This window comes from Podarcis gaigeae, assembly GCF_964106915.1.
Source record: "Podarcis gaigeae genome assembly, chromosome: 1".
Classification (NCBI taxonomy): domain Eukaryota; kingdom Metazoa; phylum Chordata; class Lepidosauria; order Squamata; family Lacertidae; genus Podarcis; species Podarcis gaigeae.
In genome coordinates this window covers 39,046,297-39,067,518 of record NC_139678.1, presented here as the reverse complement: position 1 = coordinate 39,067,518, position 21,222 = coordinate 39,046,297, and the positions used below count along the sequence as shown (strand labels likewise).

Below are 21,222 nucleotides of genomic sequence, written 5' to 3'. Positions count from 1 at the left end.
TTACCAGCGGGAAGGTAAACGGCGTTTCCGTGTGCGGCTCTGGCTCACCAGAGCAGCGATGTCACGCTGGCCACGTGACCTGGAAGTGTCTCCGGACAGCGCTGGCCCCTGGCCTCTTGAGTAAGATGGGCGCACAACCCCAGAGTCTGTCAAGACTGGCCCGTACGGGCAGGGGTACCTTTACCTTTACCTTTATATATATATCAATCACAACATACGTGGCCCTATATTGATCTAATAATTATTACTGAATAATTTTCTTTTGAATACAGAACCATTGGCTTCATATTGCGTAACTTGACTTTTCCATATCTTAAATACCCGCAATATTGAATATCTCTTTACCCAGAACAAGGAAACTTACCTTCTAAAATAGTAAATATATCTCTGTTTTGTAAACACATGTTAAGAAAAGTGGATTTTCCCCCTGCGCTGCTAATACTGTCGTTTGCCTGCTCCTTGTTAGTATGGCAGATATTGGTATTGCTCCTCTTCTGCACTTTCTAGCCTTTGAGAATGGTTAGCTCCTTAGAAGATAAGAGAGAGCATATTATCTACAGCTTCCAGGGTGCTGGGAGGGAGAAAAGGAGACAGGCCTTGTCATGAACTTCCTTCATGACATTTTCTTCCCATTCCCCCCATATTTTATTCCACATTTCTTTCCATTTACATCCCTAGCCCCCGGAGAAGGAATCCAGTTTTGTCTCTCTTTCAGTCTTAAAACTTGCTAGCAGATGCTTTCTGTTGCTGCCGTTTCTGTTCTTTCAGTTTAATAAGTTAGGAGAACATTAAAAAAAATGGAGGGGAGGGAGCTGGTGAATTGTCAACCCCCAGTCCAAAAATGAATCAGTCTCCATGATTCAGCTGCCCTCCACCATCCAGACTCCCAGGCCCCCACAAATACCCATAGGGGCAGGCAGGAAGCAAAACATGTGAACTCACATTTGTATGGTGCAGTTTGCACGCAACACTAAGTCAGACCATGGCTGAGTTTGAATGTGCAAGTATTCCTAGCAGGAAAAAATTGCAACCACTTCAGTCTTCCCCTTGTTTCCTCTAATGCCATGCTACCTAGAGCTAAGACATCATTTGGCTTAGCTTTTTGCCAGAATTCGGACATATGGTTTATCTCTCCCAGACAGACCGTAAGTGGTAAGCCAGGAGCAAACCTTGGGTCATAGCTCAAGGGTTTTGAGAGGGGGGCATTGAAACTGACTGACAGACCACAAGTCCAGGCCTGAACATAAAGCTTTGCCAAATGATGCCTTAGCTCTGGGTAGCTCAGAGCAGAAGGCCTGAGGAAGGAGTGAGGTGGCTGCAAATTCTGTTGTGAGTACCTGCATGTTTATGCATTGACGCTTAGCCATGGCTTGGCTTAGGCTCAGTTCAAAGTTAAGGCTATGTCGGCACATTGGCATTGGAGTGCCTATGCCTCTTTTATGTTCCAGGCTCCCATCTTATGGGCAAGCCTTGCCCAGTAAAAGAATTACTACAAATTGATTTTCTTTTAAATTGCATTTTTTGTTTTCCTTTAAGATGGCACATTGTATACTTTATAAACCATTCTTTGCCAATCTGGGGCCGTCCATCAACTACAACTCCCACCATCCCTTACCAGTGGCGATTATGGAGGGTCTGAAGGGGCTTTTAGTTCAAAACACTAGGCTGGGGAAGGTTGGTATTGTGAGTCATTGCTATTAAACTCTATTCTTGATGTTCAGCTCATGACGTGCGGCAAGAACTGAAAAATGCTAGGTTGTGCTTTTGAGATCTCGTTGTTTTGACAGATTTCATTGTGTGAATATTGCCAGCGCTAAGATAGAAATTTGATTCTATTTATTTACAGGCTTTGTTTTCCTTAATGACTAGCTCCTTGTAGGAACCTCTTTCTCACACAGTTCTTATCGAAGCCTTTACCCTATGCTTCATAAAGTTTTCCTCCATTATTCTCAGAGAGATGCAGTCATCAAGCTTGAAATTAAGGTTCCACTCAAACACTGTCTCTTGCCTTTTGCAATATCTTCTTCTTTGCTATTTTTTAGGTTCTTCAAATGGAAAAGGAATTTCATTTATTATTTAGCTGGATGGTGAGACAATGTACGTCATTTTATTGAAGGTGTTTAAATTGTGTAACTCACCACAGTTTTGTCTTGGAAGATTAGCATATTCCTTTTTGTAGTCAGAATTGATTTTACTTCAGAATTGTCCTGTTGTGCTTCTCATTAGTTTTTTTTAATATGGATTTTCTTGCCACAGAGCCTTCCAGATGAACCAAGATTAATTATATATAAGTATCTGATTAAAACAGTAACCAAAATCACCCAAACCCTAAATTGTTGTTCCAGAACATGGTAATGAGCAATAGCTCCTGATAATACAAATGGCTTTTTGTTGTTGTTGTTCTACTTAGTTCTCAATAGCAATTTAGACTGGTATTATGAAATTGGTGCTCATGCCTTACGGAGCAGCTCTCGCTCAGTTTGGATCTTAAAGCTGTCACGATGCAGTCATATTTGTATGTGTCTTGACAAGAATGATGGTTATGATAGTAAGCATGTCCTAGAGATTCTGGGAACATCACTGATTCTGAAATTCCAGAATCTAATGCCTTGGAAGCCATTAGATCCCGGTTGAGATCCAACTGCACCCTACTTTGTATTTATTTCAGAGACCACTTCAGTCCCAGTTATTTCACAGGCCTTTGACTCATAGTTTGAACGACTCCATCTGTTTAATAGCATCACTGCGTCTTGTTATTTCATGGGTAATTAGAGGTTTGTTTTTGGGTTTGTTTTTTTTTTTTAAAAAAAAATGTTGTCCTGGGCTCTGTTTGTGGAAGGGCAGGATACATTAAATAAAAAATCTTATACATCTCAGCTGTTGAGAGGGGCATTTTACTGGTCAAAACCACATGATACTGGGCAGAACCATCCCAGGAAGCAGTAGCTCCTCCTTATTCTGGGCTAGTCAGACATCGTCTGGAGTACTGTGTCCAGTTCTGGGTGTTACACTCTTAATAAAGATGTAGACAAATTAGAATGGGTATAGAGGAGAACAGCAAAGATGGTCAGTGGAATGAGAAAAGAGTCCTGTGAAAAAAGATTAAAGGAACTGGGTGTGTTAAGTTTGGGAAGAAGGGAAAAAAACACTGAGAGACCACATGGTAAAGGTAAAGGTACCCCTGCCCGTACGGGCCAGTCTTGACAGACTCTAGGGTTGTGCGCCCATCTCACTTAAGAGGCCAGGGGCCAGCGCTGTCCGGAGACACTTCCGGGTCACGTGGCCAGTGTGACAAAGCTGCATCTGGCGAGCCAGAGCTGCACACGGAAACACCGTTTACCTTCCCGCTGGTAAGCGGTCCCTATTTATCTACTTGCACCCGGAGGTGCTTTCGAACTGCTAGGTTGGCAGGCGCTGGGACCGAGCAGCGGGAGCGCACCCCGCCGCAGGGATTCGAACCGCCGACCTTTCAATCGGCAAGTCCTAGGCGCTGAGGCTTTAACCCACAGCGCCACCTGCGTCCCAACCAGACCACATGGTAGCACTCTTCAAATACCTGAAAAACTGTATTGTAGAAGAGAGCAAATACTTTTTTCTGCTGCCCAAAGACCAGGTCTAAAGGGCTGCAGATTGAGGCTTTATTTTATTTTATAAAATTTATATACTGCTCTAAACCTGCAGCTCTCAGGGCAGTTGACAGGGTAAAATCACAATATAAAACCACAGAATACACAATCAAAATAAAAGCAGAAACAACCGAGTAACACCCCCCCAAAAAAAACACCCCCACACATTTAAAAAAGACATTGGATGAGAATCAGCCAAAGGCCTGGTTAAAGAGGAACGTTTTTGCCTGGCACCTAGAGGTGTACAGTGGTACCTCAGGTTACAGACACTTCAGGTTACATACGCTTCAGGTTACAGACTCCGCTAACCCAGAAATAGTACCTCGGGTTAAGAACTTTGCTTCAGGATGAGAACAGAAATTGCGTGGCGGTAGCACGAGGCCCCATTAGCTAAAGTGGTGCTTCAGGTTAAGAACAGTTTCAGGTTAAGAACGGACCTCCAGAACGAATTAAGTTCTTAACCTGAGGTAGCACTGTATAATGAAGGCACCAGGCCAACCTCCCTGGGGAGAGCATTCCATAAGCAGAGAGCCACTGAAGAAAAAATCCCGTTCTCGTGTTGCCACCCTCCAGACCTCTCATGGAGATGGTCCTGTATACCTGAAGGAGCGTCTCCACCCCCATCGTTCAGACACTGAGATCCAGCGCCGAGGGCCTTCTGGCAGTTCCCTCATTGCGAGAAGTGAGGTTACAGGGAACCAGACAGAGGGCCTTCTCGGTAGTGGCGCCCGCCCTGTGGAACGCCCTCCCTTCAGATGTGAAGGAAATAAGCAGCTATCCTATCTTACATCTGAAGGCAGCCCTGTTCAGGGAAGTTTTAAATATTTTATGCTGTACTGTTTTTAACATTTGATTGGGAGCCTCCCAGAGTGGCTTGGGAGACTCAGCCAGATGGGCAGGGTATAAATAATAAATTATTATTATTATTATTATTATTATTATTATTATTATGGAGGAGGAGGAGACACATGAAGAAGGGCCTGTAGGTTCATATGGAAAGAGGCGGTCCTTGAGGTATTGCAGTGTACTGGAAGGTTGATTTTTGTTGAAGTTAGGAATAACTTCTTGTCAGGAATAGCACTTTAACAGTGGAGCAACTTACCTAGAAGGGTGGGCGGGTAGGCAATCCTTCACTGGAGGTGAGGCTGGAAAATTACATTTTGGAGATGTTCTAGACCTCTGGATTTTCTGCATTGAGCTGTTAGATCAACTAGAATCCCTAGATGACCTTCAAGACCCCAACCAAGTCTGTGATTATGTTAAATACTAGCAAGTTTGAAAAATCCTACCATATATGATCTCTCCCCAGTACACAATCTCCCCAGTATTATGCAAAGAGCTTCAGCTGCACAAGGTTTTCATGTTAAAACCAAAGTTCCCTCAGCATTCCTGAACGTTTACAAACTGTGCATATTTATTGCCGCAAAGTTGTAAATGCATTTTCAAAGTGTGTTTTCAGAATGTATGTAAACTGAATCTACTCAACAGCTATTTTCTTTGTCCCGTACATTTCACAATATTTCCATTTAAATGTAGATTTTGATGCCCCCCCCCGTCTTGTAATAGAAAACATTTTTTTTTTCCTTTTTAAATGATAAAAGAATCATCTACTTTAATACAACATATTCCCTTGAGGAATAGGGTTGGGGGGGTTCTTAATGCTTTGTTACAGAAGTACAAGAGGATTAAGGAATGTTTGTTTATCCAAAACAAAAAAAACCCTCTTAGGGAAGAATCTCATGTTCCTTTGGGGAGGGAGGGTAGAGATGGAGGTCTTCTCTCTCAAGCCTCCCCTAGCAGCCACAGAAACTTCTGCTTCTCCACTGTTTGTGATCCCGTGGTGGGAGTGCCTAAAAGGAGGTGTTCAAGGGGTAAACCGTGGGTGACTTAAGATCTGCTGGAGCAAAAGCCTTACTGCTCCTTCAACAACAGCACCAGTGCTCCACCCAACCTTCCCTTTTGCTGACGTGAGCCCAGTAGGGCTTCATATTTGCCATTTCACCTGCCACAGATACTTTCCCCCATGACCAGGTTGGATTGCCCTGCTAAAAGCAAAAGACTGATAACCAAAACTTGGTCAACATTGGCACTATTTAAGTTAGAGTTTGTAAAAGAGTAAGATGTGCTATAGTTTTGAATGTAGTACAGTGGTACCTTGGTTCCTAAACGCAATCCGTTCTGGAAGTCCGTTCGACTTCCAAAACATTCGCAAACCAAGGCACAGCTTCTGTTTGGCCCCGGAAACAATGCGGGCAGCCGAAACGGATGTTTGGCTTCCAAAAAAAGTTTGCAAACCGGAAAACTTACTTCCGGGTTTGCGGCGTTTGGGAGCCAATTTGTTTGGGAGCCAAGCCTTTTGGGAATCAAGGTGCCCCTTTATTAAAAATGTGTAAAGCATTTAGTATGTCAGCAAATTACAATTCATGAGAAAACTTTGGAACAAATTTAATGCTATGGATACATTATAAACTATGAAACAAAATAAAATTTTAATAGAGAAAAAGTAACAAGGTTGTTGTTTTTTTGCTAAATATATTATACAGTGGTGCCTCGCAAGACGAAAAGAATCCGTTCCGAGATTCTCTTCATCTAGCGTTTTTTTCGTCTTGCGAAGCAAGCCCATTGACGGTTAAGCAGATTAGCGCTATTAGCGGCTTAGCGGATAAGCGGCTAAGCGGCTTAGAAAAATGGGGGGGAAAGGGGGGAAAAACCCGCAGGAACTCGCAAGACATTTTCATCTTGCGAAGCAAGCCCTTAGGAAATTCGTTTTGCGAAGCACCTCCAAAACGGAAAACTCTTTCGTCTAGCGAGTTTTCCGTCTTGCGAGGCATTCGTCTTGCAGTGCACCACTGTACTTTTAAAAATGTAGAGCAGAAGGGTAAGCATACATCTCAGCCATATAAAATTTGCAATTGATTTAACTGGGGGAGCAGAAGGATATCCTGGTTGTAGGAGTTGACATCTTGTGAAGACTTTCACAGTTAGTGTTGCAGAATCCTGACAATGTCGGCCTTGATAAATAAGGCAAGAGAAAGTGAGACTATTTAATAGGCTAATCTTGCAGTTCTATACCCTATTATTGGGGGGGGGGAGGCCCTTTTGAACTCGGTGTGATTGACTTCTGAGTAAACACACATGGCAGCAGACTTTAAGGCTACTTTCAGTATACTTCAGAGCTTATATACTAAGCACTTTTTGGACCAGACTGCAAACTGTGCCAGTAACCTATATTTTTGTTGTTAGGCTGCTTTTCACATTTTAGATGTTAAATATTTCTAGAAGTTGTTTTAAACCAGCTTATCAAACAAGGAGATTTTTAGTGGGGTCCAAAGGTGCTGCGTATGAATGAAAAAGCACTTCCACTTATGTAAGATGTGCCATGATTTCTTCTTTACAGAACTCTGTGTCCCACTTCAGACCTTTGAGAGGGGTTTCTAATTCTTAGAATACCCTTAGCCAACGTGGTCCTATTCATCTATTGTTGGACTACAGCTTCCACCAGCCGTAGTCAACATGGTGAAGATGAGAGATGATGTCAAGAGATGATGAGAGTTGTAGTCCAACTACAACTATTACTAGAGCGCACCATGTTGGCTTATCCTGCCTTAGGAGTCTTCTCAGGGGTAAGACTGCTATAGTCAAAGTGAAGGGGATGATCTGTCATGCTGATCTTGATTCAAGTCCATCCCTCAATTGTCATACTTTGCCTATTTTGTTGTAACAAATATATATATATATATATATCAATACAGAACCCTTTTTTAAAAGAGTTCTAAATAAGGGAGGAAGCACCTGTGACCATTCAGTTGTTGTTAGATTCCATATTCCATCTGCCCTAAGAAGCATGATCAGAGATTATGTGAGTTTGTAGTCCAAAAATATTCAGTGGGTCGCAGGTTCCCCATCCTTGCTCTAAATGCTTTCCTAATTCTCCAAGCATTTTTGTACTGCTTGTAATTCAGCTTAGCTATACGTTTTGAATTTCAGAGAGCAATGACTTGGATCCTCAAATCACAGTTTGAACAGTGGATATCAAAGTGAATGTCACGATTTGCAAATAGCCTATTTGACAATTGCAGCCTGTACCTTTTCTTTGTACCAAAATCCCTTTTTCGGCTCCCCTCGCCAAGATACTGTCACTTATTGTTCTCATGTGCATTTATTTTGTTAGGGTAAATAAATGACAAGTCATTGTTAAACTTTAATTTCTTTTGATTTATCACAGTTAATTTCATTTATTCTTTATTTCGTTTTCTCTTCAGAGTTTTTTTTACTCAAATACTATTAAAATTGCAATTTATAAAATCTTTTGTTAATGATTGTTTGAGCGACTCATTCGTAATTGGTTCCTTTCAGCTGAAAGCAATTGCTTAACAACTCTTAATGCTATGCAAAGTGAAATGCATGTTTTGTAAGTTTCCTATGTTGCCACATTATGAAACCTTTTGTGCACAAAATTTTGGCCTCTAAGAAGCTTCATAGAGTTCTGACTGAAGGTGTTCATATTTCATCCTAGTCTATTACAGTGACCCCCCTGGAATAAGGGGGTTGTGGTGGAAGGGGGAGGTTGACTTCATGATATTCTTGTGGAGAAGGAAATAAAATGTAGAGTGGACGAGGTAACTGTTAGGTGGATTTATAACTGGTTGATGGACCAAACCCAAAGAGTGCTCACTAATGGTTCCTTGTCATCCTGCAAAACAGTGACTTGGATAAAGGTATTGAGGGGATGCCCATCAGATTTGCAGATGACACCAACCTGGGAGGGGTAGCAGTGCCACAGAAAACAGAATCAGGATTCAAGATGGCCTTGACGTATTGGAGAACTGGGCCCAAACAAACAAAATGAGGTTCTAGACTTAGGCAGGAAGAACCAGCTGCACAAGTTTAAGATGGGGGTCACCTAGCTTGCCAGTAGTACATGCGAAAAGGACCTAGGGGTCTTGGAGGACCACACGCGTAACATGAGTCAACAGTGTGATACAGCACCAAAAAAAAGCCAATGCTATTCTATGTCATCAGAAACATAGTTTCCTGATCAAGGGAAGTAATGTCTAGGCATAGGCAAACTCCTGCCCTCCAGATGTTTGGGACTACAATTCCCATCATCCCTGACCACTGGTCCTGTTAGCTAGGGATGATGGGAATTGTAGTCCTAAACATCTGGAGGGTCAGAGTTTGCCTGTAATACAGTGGTGCCCCGCAAGACGAACGCCTCACAAGACGGAAAACCCGCTAGACGAAAGGGTTTTCCGTTTTGGAGACGCTTCGCAAAACGAATTTCCCGATGGGCTTGCTTCGCAAGACGAAAATGTCTTGCGAGTTCCTGCGGGTTTTTTCCCCTTCCCCCCTTTTGCTAAGCCGCTAAGCCGCTTATCAGCTGATCCGCTAAGCCGATAAGCCGCTAAAAGCTGCTAAGCCGCTAATAGTGCTAAGCCGCTAAGCCGTCAATGGGCTTGCTTTGCAAGACGAAAAAACCGCTAGACGAAGAGACTCGCGGAACGGATTAATTTCGTCTTGCGAGGCACCACTGTAGTCCCATTCTATTCTGTCTTGATTAGACCACATTTAGAAGTGCCACAATTTAATAAGGACATTGACAAGCTGGAATGTGGGCAAAGGAGGGTGACCAAGAGGCTAAAGGGTCTGGAAACTAAGCAGGGGGTTGGACTAGATGACCCTCGGAAACCCTTCTAACGCTACAGTTCTATTATTCTATTCTGCAATTCATTTGCATGCTTATATGGAGGTTCTGCACCAAGAGTAGGAAACCTTTGGCTCTCCAGATGTTGCTGGACTCTAGCTCCTAACAACCCTAACCAACATAGCCAATAGCCAGACATGGGACTTGTAGTCAAAAACACATGGAGGGCCCCATGCTCTCTACCTGGAGCTCTTTGGTTCTTGCTCTTAATTTTCTGTGTTGCGATATGTTTCCTCACCACCACCAATTTTTGCATTGTCACCTACAGAAATCTGATCCAATAGAAACCAAGTTTTATCTCCCCTCTCTGGCAGTTATCAAAACAAAACAATACCATTTGGTTATTACGGTTGCTACAACATAATCTGCGTGCCTCACTTAAACAATGGGTTGGATCCAAGGGTGCCGTTCTGCATGTGGAAGGCATCTTCTCCTTGCCTTACAGTTGTTTTAACAACTCTCGTTAGAGCACTAAATCCACAGATTCTTCAGCTTGTGCAGTTTCTGGCACAAATCGAAGCATGAGAACGGCTATAGAAGCTGCATGAACTCTTGCAGAAGAGTTTGTGGAACAATTTTAGCAGCTATTTTACTTCTGCACATGGATTTTCAGCTCCATTATCAGAGAGCCCTGCTTATTCTTTGTCTTTTAAAAAAGTCCGTACTAGAATGTAAGAAAGGCTTTTTGTTGGAGATGTTTAATAGCTGTCTCGCCTGCATTGTGTGCAGTTGCCCCCACTTGCATGGTGGGAGCACGAAAGGCCCTCCGTTTATGAGACATTAACTTTATTTCTGTATCGGCACCAAACAGAGAATTTATTTTCTTTTTTAAAATCAAGCATTTTTCATTTTATAGATGGATATTTTTCTTCTACTTATGTGTGTCTGAAGCTCGATAAAGATTTGTCAAAGTGAGATTCTAATAATTAGGTTTCATGATGTCAGTTGTTTTCTTTAAAGTATCAAGTTTAAAAGTATCCTGACAACTCTGTTATGGACATGGCCATTAAAACCTCTAGTTTGTAGTGGTACCGTTGAATGCGAAATCTTTTACCATTACGGAACAGTTTAGTGGGCCCCTTTAATGAGCTCTATATATTTAAAATGCCTATTTCCTGTCTGAAGCTAGAAAAACACTAAAAAGAAAAAAAGAAAAAGCTAAAGGCTGAAAACTTCTGCTTTTGTTTAGTCTGTGGTAGAATTATTGATGTTGCTTTCATGATCAGTGATTGATTTAAGAGTATTTTTCTTTGTATTGTATTCAACATTGATTCCTGTAGCTCTAGTTCAGTTATTTTGAGCATTGAGTGAGCTTTGGATTGGCCTGTATAGAATTCACCTTGTAACTATTATGATTTGTTAGGTCTATGTGCTTAGATTTAGGCCTCGCACCAAGGACCGGATTCAAAGGACCATTGGGAGAGCATCTAAGTATGGAAAACTGGGAAGCATTGGCCTAGAGCAAGAACATTAAATGTTTTATACAGGAGACAGGACTTTATACATGTTATTACATGGCCTGTGTGCATTGAAAAAAATTACACCTACTTAGAAACAAGAGAAAGTTTCATGTATGACATTTCTTGTATGCATGCAAGGATACTAAGAAAGATCACTTGCTTAGAAGCCTAAGGCTGTGTAAATTTATTTGGAAGGAGGTTCCATTGAGCAAAGTGCAATAGGATGTGCAATAAACATATAATAGTAATGGGTGGTATGTGGCCAGAATTATAAGGGCGGTATTAGGCAGCAGATTTTCCATCCATGAGATGGAAAGTAAACGTCCATACCGTTTTGATCAAGAGAAGCATGAATATAATTTGAAAACAGAACAGTAGTAGTTCATAAAACAGGAGGACAATATCTGGCTCCTGGAATTATACTGGTCGTATACATGATTGCATCTGTTTGGACCAAAGTGCCAGTGAGGGCCTAGTCTGCGAGTAGGAACTCCACAAGCATAAAAACAATGCATGACTTGTTGTAATATTTATAATGTATAACCTTTGAAGTTATAAACCTCCTCCTACAGTCCTTTATCCGAATCAAAAAGCAGCCTCCAACTCACTGTGGTGGGCAATCATGTTACAATTTCAAGAGCTTTAATATTGTGAGCAGTGGAAGTATGGAGGAACCAGTTGCAATTAGTAAAAATAGCTTCACTTCCTATTTGTTTTAAAAAAAGCAACACCAAAACTATTGGCTCAAATTGCCTTCTGACCACAGAGGGACACCACTGGATGCAACTTACTGTCCTCAGGCTTTGGGTGAAAAGTATTTTGTTATGTTTTGTTTTGAGGAAGCAATAAACTTAGACACATTTGTTCTGAGAAAAACAACTGCATGACTAAGTTACGCTTCCTTGGTGGCCTGGACAGATTTTTACCATGGCCTCGATACATTTTTCCATATTTGGAGGCAAACCAAATAGTGAGTCTCGGCCAATTTTCTGTTGCAAGAAAATCAAGGCATTTCCTACATGAATAAAGCTACTTGATATAACCTATATTATAACTCTATAAATTTTGCTATATGACATGACATCATTCAGTATCTGCATATATACAACATCATTGCACTTTGTGCATATTTGATTTTCATCTTCAAAGTTCTGCTTGCCTGAGTCATAGTCCTGTTATGTCATGAATTCAAAATAATAAAAAAATCAGAATTTCACGTATCAAAGGTCTTCTTTTCAAGTAAGCAATGGTTCATTTCATTTAGGTATTTTTGTACTTCCTTATTTCAGGAGTTTTGTAGCAGCAGCATTGAAGTGTTTGATGCCTTCTTGCTTATTTTTGGCTGAAATTTTTGTCTTGCTTAAAAACATGCAATGTGCGAAAAACAACTTACTGAATCAGATCTCTCCTTTTTTTTTTTTTCATGTTGAGACACCTGGTCTGAAATGTGAGCCAAAGCAGGCCAGAAGACTTGTGAGGAGAGGCACAACCTTAATCAACCACATAAAAAGGAATATCAAAAAGTAAGGATAGTGGCATGCAGAGAAAAGTTGAGAGCCCTAGGCTTCTCCTTCATTCCAGTTCAATATCCTTATTTTAAAAACCTGAGTGTTTTCCTAAAGCCAAATTGTGTGTGTCTTGGCAGTTCATTTTTGCTGTTGATAATACATTTTGTCCAGCTTGGTTGGCACATGTTTAGATTACTGAGTTTGTGTTGGGTTTCACCTTGAATATATGAAGGTCCCTTATGCTGAGTCAGGCCACTGAGCCATCTAGCTTTGCACTGACGTCCCTTGCAGTTGGGAGAAAAGCAATGACAAACCTAGACAGCATCTTAAAAAGTAGAGATGTCACCTTGCCAACAAAGGTCCGTATAGTAAAAGCTATGGTTTTCCCAGTAGTGATGTATGGAAGTGAGAGCTGGATCATAAAGAAGGCTGATCGCCGAAGAATTGATGCTTTTGAATTATGGTGCTGGAGGAGACTCTTGAGAGTCCCATGGACTGCAAGAAGAACAAACCTATCCATTCTTAAGGAAATCAGCCCTGAGTGCTCACTGGAAGGACAGATTGTGAAGCTGAGGCTCCAATACTTTGGCCACCTCATGAGAAGAGAAGACTCCCTGGAAAAGACCCTGATGTTGGGAAAGATGGAGGGCACAAGGAGAAGGGGGCGACAGAGGACGAGATGGTTGGACAGTGTTCTCGAAGCTACCAGCAATAGTTTGACCAAACTGCAGGAGGCAGTGGAAGACAGAAGTGCCTGGCGTGCCCTGGTGCATGGGGTCACAAAGAGTCGACACGACTAAACGACTAAACAACGGCACTCTTACAGTTGCTCTTCAGGTTCTCAGGCGCAGGTCCAGTCATCTGATGATGCCAAGAATTTGAACTTCGAACCTTATTTATGCACGGGGTGTGGCCTTTCTCTGTAAATAGCAGTCTTTCAAACAGTAAAGTAAGCATTTGACATTGGGTTCTTAAATTGCCACCGAAGTATTCTGTAGGCCACAACCTAATACTGATAACTTCCAACCCCCTCTTATCTTATGTACTTAGGACGACTGTTTCCAGGGTGTCATATTAGAGCGACTTTGCATTGCTCAGAGTACATGATCGGCATACTAATTTTGTGTTCATGTCCTGTTTGGGCTGCCCATAGGCATCTGTTTGACCACCATGAGGACAAAATGCTGTGCTAGGTAGGCCTTTGGTCGGATCCAGCAGGGCTCTTACATCCTTATTCTAAATTTATGCTCTTGCCAGGAATGCATGATGATGACAAAGGGCTGAATGCTTGTCATACAGAAGTTCTCACAGCTGGAGAAGATGGGTTTCTTAGATTCTTGTGGTTCTTTTCTGAGAGCGCATTGATGCACACTAGGGAGATTCCAGCTCAATTCATATGAATGCAGGACTCCTCCTGGTCTATAGGACTATTAGTCTCCAAATCATTGTTCTGTGGTAGCGCTCACAGTGTACAAGGTTCTAGTTTCAGTTCATGGTGTCTCTCATGAGAGTGTGAAGTCAGCTCCTGCCAGAGGCATTGACAAGCTGATGCCAGTCGCAGCAACTAATAGCAGTATGTGGAAAACAAAAAATGATTGGCAGTGCTTAGAGCAAAACTGTGGGTGTTTATTCATTTGACAAAGGATTACCTTTTACTTGTAGATTTTTCTAATTATATACTTGGATCCCCCCCAATCATTTCACATCAGATGTATTTCTCCCCTGAAACTGAGAAACAAGGCTATCCTAAATTTCCAGAAAGTATTCTGTTTACTCTCAACATTGGTTAGTAAAATACCAGATGGGTGCCAGGACACAGTCTAATAAAATATAAGGAAATATATGACTACACACTGCTCGATATAGTTATTTCAGTCCATCGGGATGGATAGAGAATTGGGAGGATTACAGGCCCTTTAATCCAAACTCCCCACAACCCAGTGTCAGAGGAGTTTGGATTGCATCCTAAACTGGGAAAACAAAAGGTGGATGAATTTAAGGTAATCCAATTCTATCTCTTTAGTCAACATGCTGACTTGTGATGTCAGGAGATACAGAGATAAAGGATCAGTGTGTGAGAGAATGCTTTGGAACCACAAACAGTTTGGTCTTGGAAATTTTGAGTTTGAGGCAGCCACGAAACATCTGAATAAATAGAATAGGCAGTGGCGTAGCGTGGGGGTGCAGGGGGGCCCGGCCGCACCGGGCGCAACATCTGGGGGTTAGGATTAGGGGGCACAAATCCACGGGTTAGGGGGCACAAATCCATGGGTTAGGGGGTGCAAATTACTTGCCTTGCCCTGGGTGCTGACAACCCACGCTATGCCACTGATAATAGGTGGAGAACCAGACTAGACAGTGCAAATGTTGAATGTCTGTTCTTAGGTGGTTTTCTTCTGCCTGTCAGAAGAATCATCAGAACGTAGAGCATAATGAAGTTGGGTTGGAAGGATCAAGACAGAATAGAGACCCATACGTTAGCTAGCAAGATAATATTTGACAAGGATGCTTTCAATAGACTGCAGAAAGAGGAGGGCGGACAACCGTATCCAGTGGTACCTCAGGTTAAGTACTTAATTCGTTCCGGAGGTCTGTACTTAACCTGAAACTGTTCTTAACCTGAAGCACCACTTTAGCTAATGGGGCCTCCTGCTGCTGCCGCGCCGCCTGAGCACAATTTCTGTTCTCACCCTGAAGCAAAGTTCTTAACATGAAGCACTATTTCTGGGTTAGCGGAGTCTGTAACCTGAAGCGTATGTAACCCGAGGTACCACTGTAGTTGGAAGCAAGAGAGTCAAAGTGAAAGAGTATACGGCATGTCTCAGGCATGTGGTGGTGAAGAAAAGTATACAAATCAGCCAGAGGTTAGAAGAGTCCAGGGATAGGTTCTCCATCCCCTCCAAAATGGGGGAAGAACTTGGAATGTTTGATAAGGAACGAGCTGGGGATGGGGAGAGTTATAAAAGAAGAATCATGGCAGCGGTTAAGATGGAGTAGGGTGAAATGGGAGAATAGCTGTCTTCTCAGAGGACAACTGATGGGGAAGGAGGAAAGGAACAATGGAGAAGAACGAGGTGAGTGCCTCAGCAGAAAGTGAGGAAGAGTTTGAAAGGTAGACCTTAGATGGAGAAGATAGGCCGAGTGTTAGAGTGGTGTAATTATGTTGCTTTGGTGGGGAGGGTGGCATAGGAACTGCACTCTCCTTTATTTAGACTGTAATTAAATTTTGAACATAAATATCCAATTTGTTGGCCTAGTAATTTTGTTTGCCAATCCTAAACCTTGTTTCAAGTGTGTGTGCTTTTTATTTAGAAATAATAATGCATCTCTTTGTGAGGTATTTCCTAAAGTAGCTTGCATTTTTGCAAGTATAAGCCTTAGTTCCCCCCAGTGCATGTTCAATTTAATGGTGTATTGGCATAGTAGCCCATTTTTCTAATTGCTTTTTAAAAAGCGATAATTTGACTGTTGTATGTAGCGGTTCTCCAAAGATAGATATTATTAAGGTGATGAACAGCTCTGTTTGGCTTTATGCTTATCAGTAACCTTTACTCATAATGTGATATTGTCTGAATGTCTTATTTTGTTCAGCTTTCCCTAGCCCTGATGAAGCCTTAGGCTGCTGTTTCTTTGAGTTACTGATAATTTTTTTATCTGATTAACTGACACATTTAGTTGAAATCAGACACAGCCCTTAGGCTGGGCATGGATTTAATTTAAAAAGTATCAAAGGTTTGCACTGTGTGCTGTTTAATCATCATGTTTATCAGGCAAGGAAAAATTACCGGAAGGACCATAGGGAGAGGGTTATCTTAAGGAGCAGTAGCTTGGGAAATTGACAATAACTACAAGGTAATTTACTGCTAACTTTCACTTTCATTAATATAACATTTCCCACTAATAATTACAGTGCATGTAATATACTAATTAAATGGAAAGCATTATCACTAATTTTCTTCTTGCTGAACTCAAGGAATTGTGTAACAAGAGGATTAAAAAGCATGTGTAGTTATACTGTGTTTAATCCACTAGCAAATTGGGCAGCCTGTAGAATTTTGTTATTGCATTCAGTTACTTTCTTATAGCAGTTCTTATGGTCTCTATTTTGGAATTCTTCCTATTTGATCTTATTTGGCAGCAAACCATTGAAGCTCAACCTGGAACCTATGGTTTATAACAACTATAGCTTGGTTATAGATACCCCCTTTTGAGGGTGAATTGCTGGAGAGAGTGGTAGCTGAGAAATTGCTTGAGCTCCTAGACTGAATCAAATTACCTAGACTGAATCAACCTTTGTTGCCCTGATGGACTAGCAATGGGAGACTGTGTTTTGGCCCCATGGTCTTCCTGCTGGCATGTACTCCAGGGTACAATATTGTCCTCGGTGCTGTTTAATAGAAAAGTGAAGCCTTTCTGAGTATGCTCACTCAACGTTCAGGTAAAGTACAGGTAGTGGTTGGCACACAAAACACTATATCAACAGTCAAGGTGGCAAAGCTTTCAGGATTCTTCATACAACCACCAAACAGTTACGTAGTTCCAATTTTCAGCGAGGAACGCATGTTATCCTGCTGCAGAAAAAAGAATAGACTCTTGTGACAAATTAAGTATACTCTGGTTATCTCCCGCTTAGACTACTTTAATGTGTTCTATGTGGGACTATCTTTGAAGGTGACACAGAAACTACAACTAACCCAGAAAGCAGCAGCTAGACTGGTGACTGGGAACGGCTGCCAGGACCATATAACACCGGTCCTGAAAGACCTGCATTGGCTCCCATTACGTTTCTGAGCACAATTCAAAGTGTTGGTGCTGACCTTTAAAGCCCTAAACGGCCTTATCCCTGTATACCTGAAGGAGCGTCTCCACCCCCATCGTTCAGCCTGGACACTGAGGTCCAGCTCTGAGGGCCTTCTGGTGGTTCCCTCACTGCGAGAAGTGAAGTTACAGGGAACCAGGCAGAGGGCCTTCTCAGTATGTAAGCAAGAACCATACAGTTAGAAGGGACCATGAGGATCATCTAGTCCAGCCCTCTGCAATGCAGGAATCTTTTGCCCAACACCCAAAGCCCTGAATTAAGAGCCTCATGTTCTACTGACTGAGCTATCCCTCATGAAGGTAGTGGCACCCTGTGGAAAACTCTCCCATCAGATGTCAAGGAAATAGACAGCTTTATGACTTTTAGAAGACATCTGAAGACAGCCCTGTATAGGGAAGTTTTTAATATCTGATGTCACATTGTGTGTTTATATTTTGTTGGAAGCTGCCCTGAGTGGCTGGGGCAGTCCTGTCAGCCGGGGTACTACTACTATTACTATTACTACTACTACTACTAATAGCCTACACTTTTGTGGACTTGGTTTTCACTTGCTATCCATGTTGTCAGTACTTTTGAGGCTTGATAGGCTTGATAGCACTGGCATCATGGTACATTTGATTGACCTCCAATGCCCTTATAAAATGTGGGGTTTGGGGGGCGGGGGTTATTGGGTTGTTGTTTTTATTTTGATTATATATTTTGTGGTTTTATATTTTTATTTTATTTTGTGAAACACCCCAAGACCTCCGGGTATAGGGCAGTATATAAATTCTAATAATAATAATAACCCACCCCAAGACCTCTGGGTATTTGTTGTTGTTTACTCGTTTAGTTGTGTCTGACTCTTCGTGACCCCATGGACCAGAGCACGCCAGGCACTTCTGTCTTCCACTGCCTCCCGCAGCTTGGTCAAATTCATGCTGGTAGCTTCGAGAACACTATCCAACCATTTCATCCGCTGTCGTCCCCTTCTCCTTGTGCCCTCCATCTTTCCCAACATCAGGGTCTTTTCCAGGGAGTCTTCTCTTCTCATGAGGTGGCCAAAGTATTGGAGCCTCAGCTTCACGATCTGCCCTTCCAGTGAGCACTCAGGGCTGATTTCCTTAAGAATGGATACGTTTGTTCTTCTTGCAGTCCATGGGACCATCACTAGGGCTGAGTGATATCTGGTTTTTAACATCGTGATATATCACCAGCTAATCATCAAGATATACTGATATATCACGAAGTCTGAAATAAGAATGCAGCTATGTAGAAGTAGTGGCTGACTTCATGGTTTTTCCTATATTGTCATTTTTGCCACTGCCTACTCTTGTGATTTGCTACCTCTTGCAGGAGGTGGGGAGAGCTGAGCTGGCAGAGTTAACAGGGGCTGCAGGAATCAAGAGAAGCTTTGGCTGGCTTCACGGTTTTTCCCACAGTGTGATTTTTTCATAGCACACACATAAATCATGATTCACAATATACTGCCAGGTCAAAAATTATGAAACGGGTATCACAATATGGACTTCAAACTTGTTTTCGGTGATATGTCACCCAGCCCTAACCAGCACTTTGAACTAGGCCCAGAAATAAAACTGGAGATGGTGCTAATTAAAGAAGACTGGAGTGAGATGTTTAGAAAAGTAGGTAGCAGAAATTCATCTAGCTGCAGCACTGTTGTGGATATCAGTAGCTCCCAATGATTGCAAAGGCCAACATTTTTGTGACTTATAGCTTTGATATGGGCATCATTTGTATGTAGGGCTATTGGCAGGGTAGGTGGGCAGAGCTGTGTCTCTGATTATGGACTTCAGTTGTCATGTTTTTCCCTTTTCATACCTAAGGCTGAGTGAAAGTCAATACAATCCATGTTATGGAATACTTCATTAACTTATTTTTACTGGTTTTTATGTGTATCTCTTCCATTTCAGGATGAGGAGGGTGTGGAAGGTGTATCTGTAGGGGCCATTCTTTCAGACTACCAACGGGTCCGTGTAGAAGACGTGTAAGTAAAATTACTCTCTGTGTTACAATGCATGGTAAGCAAATCATAAAAGCACCTTTAAGCTATTGCTGCTTTTAATAAAAAATGTGCACTTAAATCAAGTTAGGATTCCAGAAAAACCATCAGAATTTTGAAAAAGAAATATTAAGATCTAGAGTTAAAAATTTATCTAAAATGTATAGGATGTTATTAGATGGGGAAACTAAAGAAGAATTTGTGAAATCATCTATGATCAAATGGGCACAAGCTATGGATCATAATATTGATCCAAACCTCTGGGAACATTTGTGGAAAATGAATTCACTGCTAATTATGCATTGAAAGAGAACTGTTTAATAATGGCCCACTTGGCGCCAAGTAAACTAGCTAAAACGTTTAGAACTAAAAGTGACCTATGCTGGAAATGTAAAGAAACAATTGGCACATTTTATCACTCATGGTAGGTCTTGTAGAATAATAAAAGAATTCTGGGAGATGGTTTATAACAAATTTAAGAAAGTGTTTAAAAGAAGGTTTCCTAAAAACCCAGAAGCTTTCCTTCTGGGAATAGTAACAATAGAAATTCAAACAAATCAAACTAATCTATGGATGTATGTGACTACAGCTAGTAGCACAAAAGTAGAGAACTGATGTAGTACCATCAAGAGAAGAATGGCACCTTAAAATATTAGAATATATAGAACTTGCCAGCATGACAAATAGATTAAGAAATAAAGATGGTCAGAATTTAAAAGAGGACTAGACATTATATATAGAATATATGCAGAAATATTATAACAAGAAAATAAGTGTAACAGACTGAAAAAAATAGTACTCAGCAATAGATGTGACAAAGTGAGACAGTGTAACATATGAAACTAATTTAGTAGAATAAGAAAACATAGTCAAAAACCAAAGAGTAGAAGGGAAGTTAAAATTAAGGTTTATAAGAGTCAGTTAAATTTGAGGAATAAGTTATGTTAGTATTATTATTTACATTATTATTATTATTATTATTATGTGTCTGACTGTAACATATAATGCATTGATGATATGATAAAACAGAATAGCAAATATATATTTTTATATATAAAAGGATTGTGTAAAATAGAACATGAATTGCAACATGCTATTTGTACATACTTCACAAACTGAAGATTGTTTTTTCCCCTTTGTGTACTTATCTACATTGAATGTGAATTAAAGCTGCTGTACAATTCTTCTATACTAGCTAACATAAAATTGGGAAAGAGCTATAATCCTTCCAATTTTTATGTTTTTGTTGGCTTGCGTATTTGTATTGCTTTGCCCATTGGCTACTTTGCTTGGAGTCAGTGGGATGTTTTTGAGACTTGGGTAAAAATGGTCTGCTTGAGGATGAAAGGTCTGATTGGACAAATATCATTCCTCTTATTGGGGAAAAAGCAGTGCATGCTTTTAATGTACACTTTGCTTGTAAAGGATTGTACCTAGGATGTAGTTGGAATTTGTATTATTTTTGGTTTTTTTCTCTATGCCTGTAAGATGCTGCTGTCAGATTAGAATGGGCTCTTCTTAAAATATCTCTTTTAGAGGTGCATCCTTTTTTTTTGTGGCCCACACTTCACCTTTCTGTAGCTTATATTTATATTCTGTCCATCTGCTTCCATTTGAGTGAAGAGGAAGGTGAGAACCATTGTAGGCTATTGCAGTCTATGCCTGGGCAGCAGCAATTTTGGCATAAGGTTCACCTATGGACATCTAGATGCCGTCTACGAGTGCAGGTTTTCACTCCTGTTGTAACGAGTGAAGAAATGAGCGTGGAAACATGGAATTGCTTCTTTAACCTGTGATGGTACTTATTGTTGTTTAAAAATTAAGTACTGTTTATAGCAGGAATGGAGGACCACTAACCTTCATCATGTTTTTGGGCTCCATCTCCCTTTAGTCCCAGCTAATATGGTCAATATTCAGGGATTGCAGAAGTTGTAGCCCAACGTCTGAAGACCTGTGGTGTCAGAACCCTGACTTAAAGTTTCAGGCATATTAAATGCCTAAAATGTATTGAGCAGTGTTCAGGAGGGAAATGGTTTCTGCACTGTCTAAGGAATATGGACTGAAAAAAGAGTAGAATAAAAGGAACTGCATTATGCAGATTTT

At 41.2% G+C, this 21,222-nt stretch overlaps 1 protein-coding gene across 5 annotated transcripts in view; it reads left to right on the top strand.

Annotated features, from left to right (window-relative positions):
* Positions 1–21,222, top strand: part of DPH6 (diphthamine biosynthesis 6) — a 248,238-nt gene that overhangs the window by 32,643 nt on the left and 194,373 nt on the right. For all 5 annotated transcript variants that reach the window (XM_083743445.1, XM_083743446.1, XM_083743447.1 and 2 more), the window contains exon 4: positions 19,031–19,104. In XM_083743445.1, the coding sequence (XP_083599571.1) occupies positions 19,031–19,104 (74 nt within the window). The remainder of the gene's footprint in view (positions 1–19,030; positions 19,105–21,222) is intronic.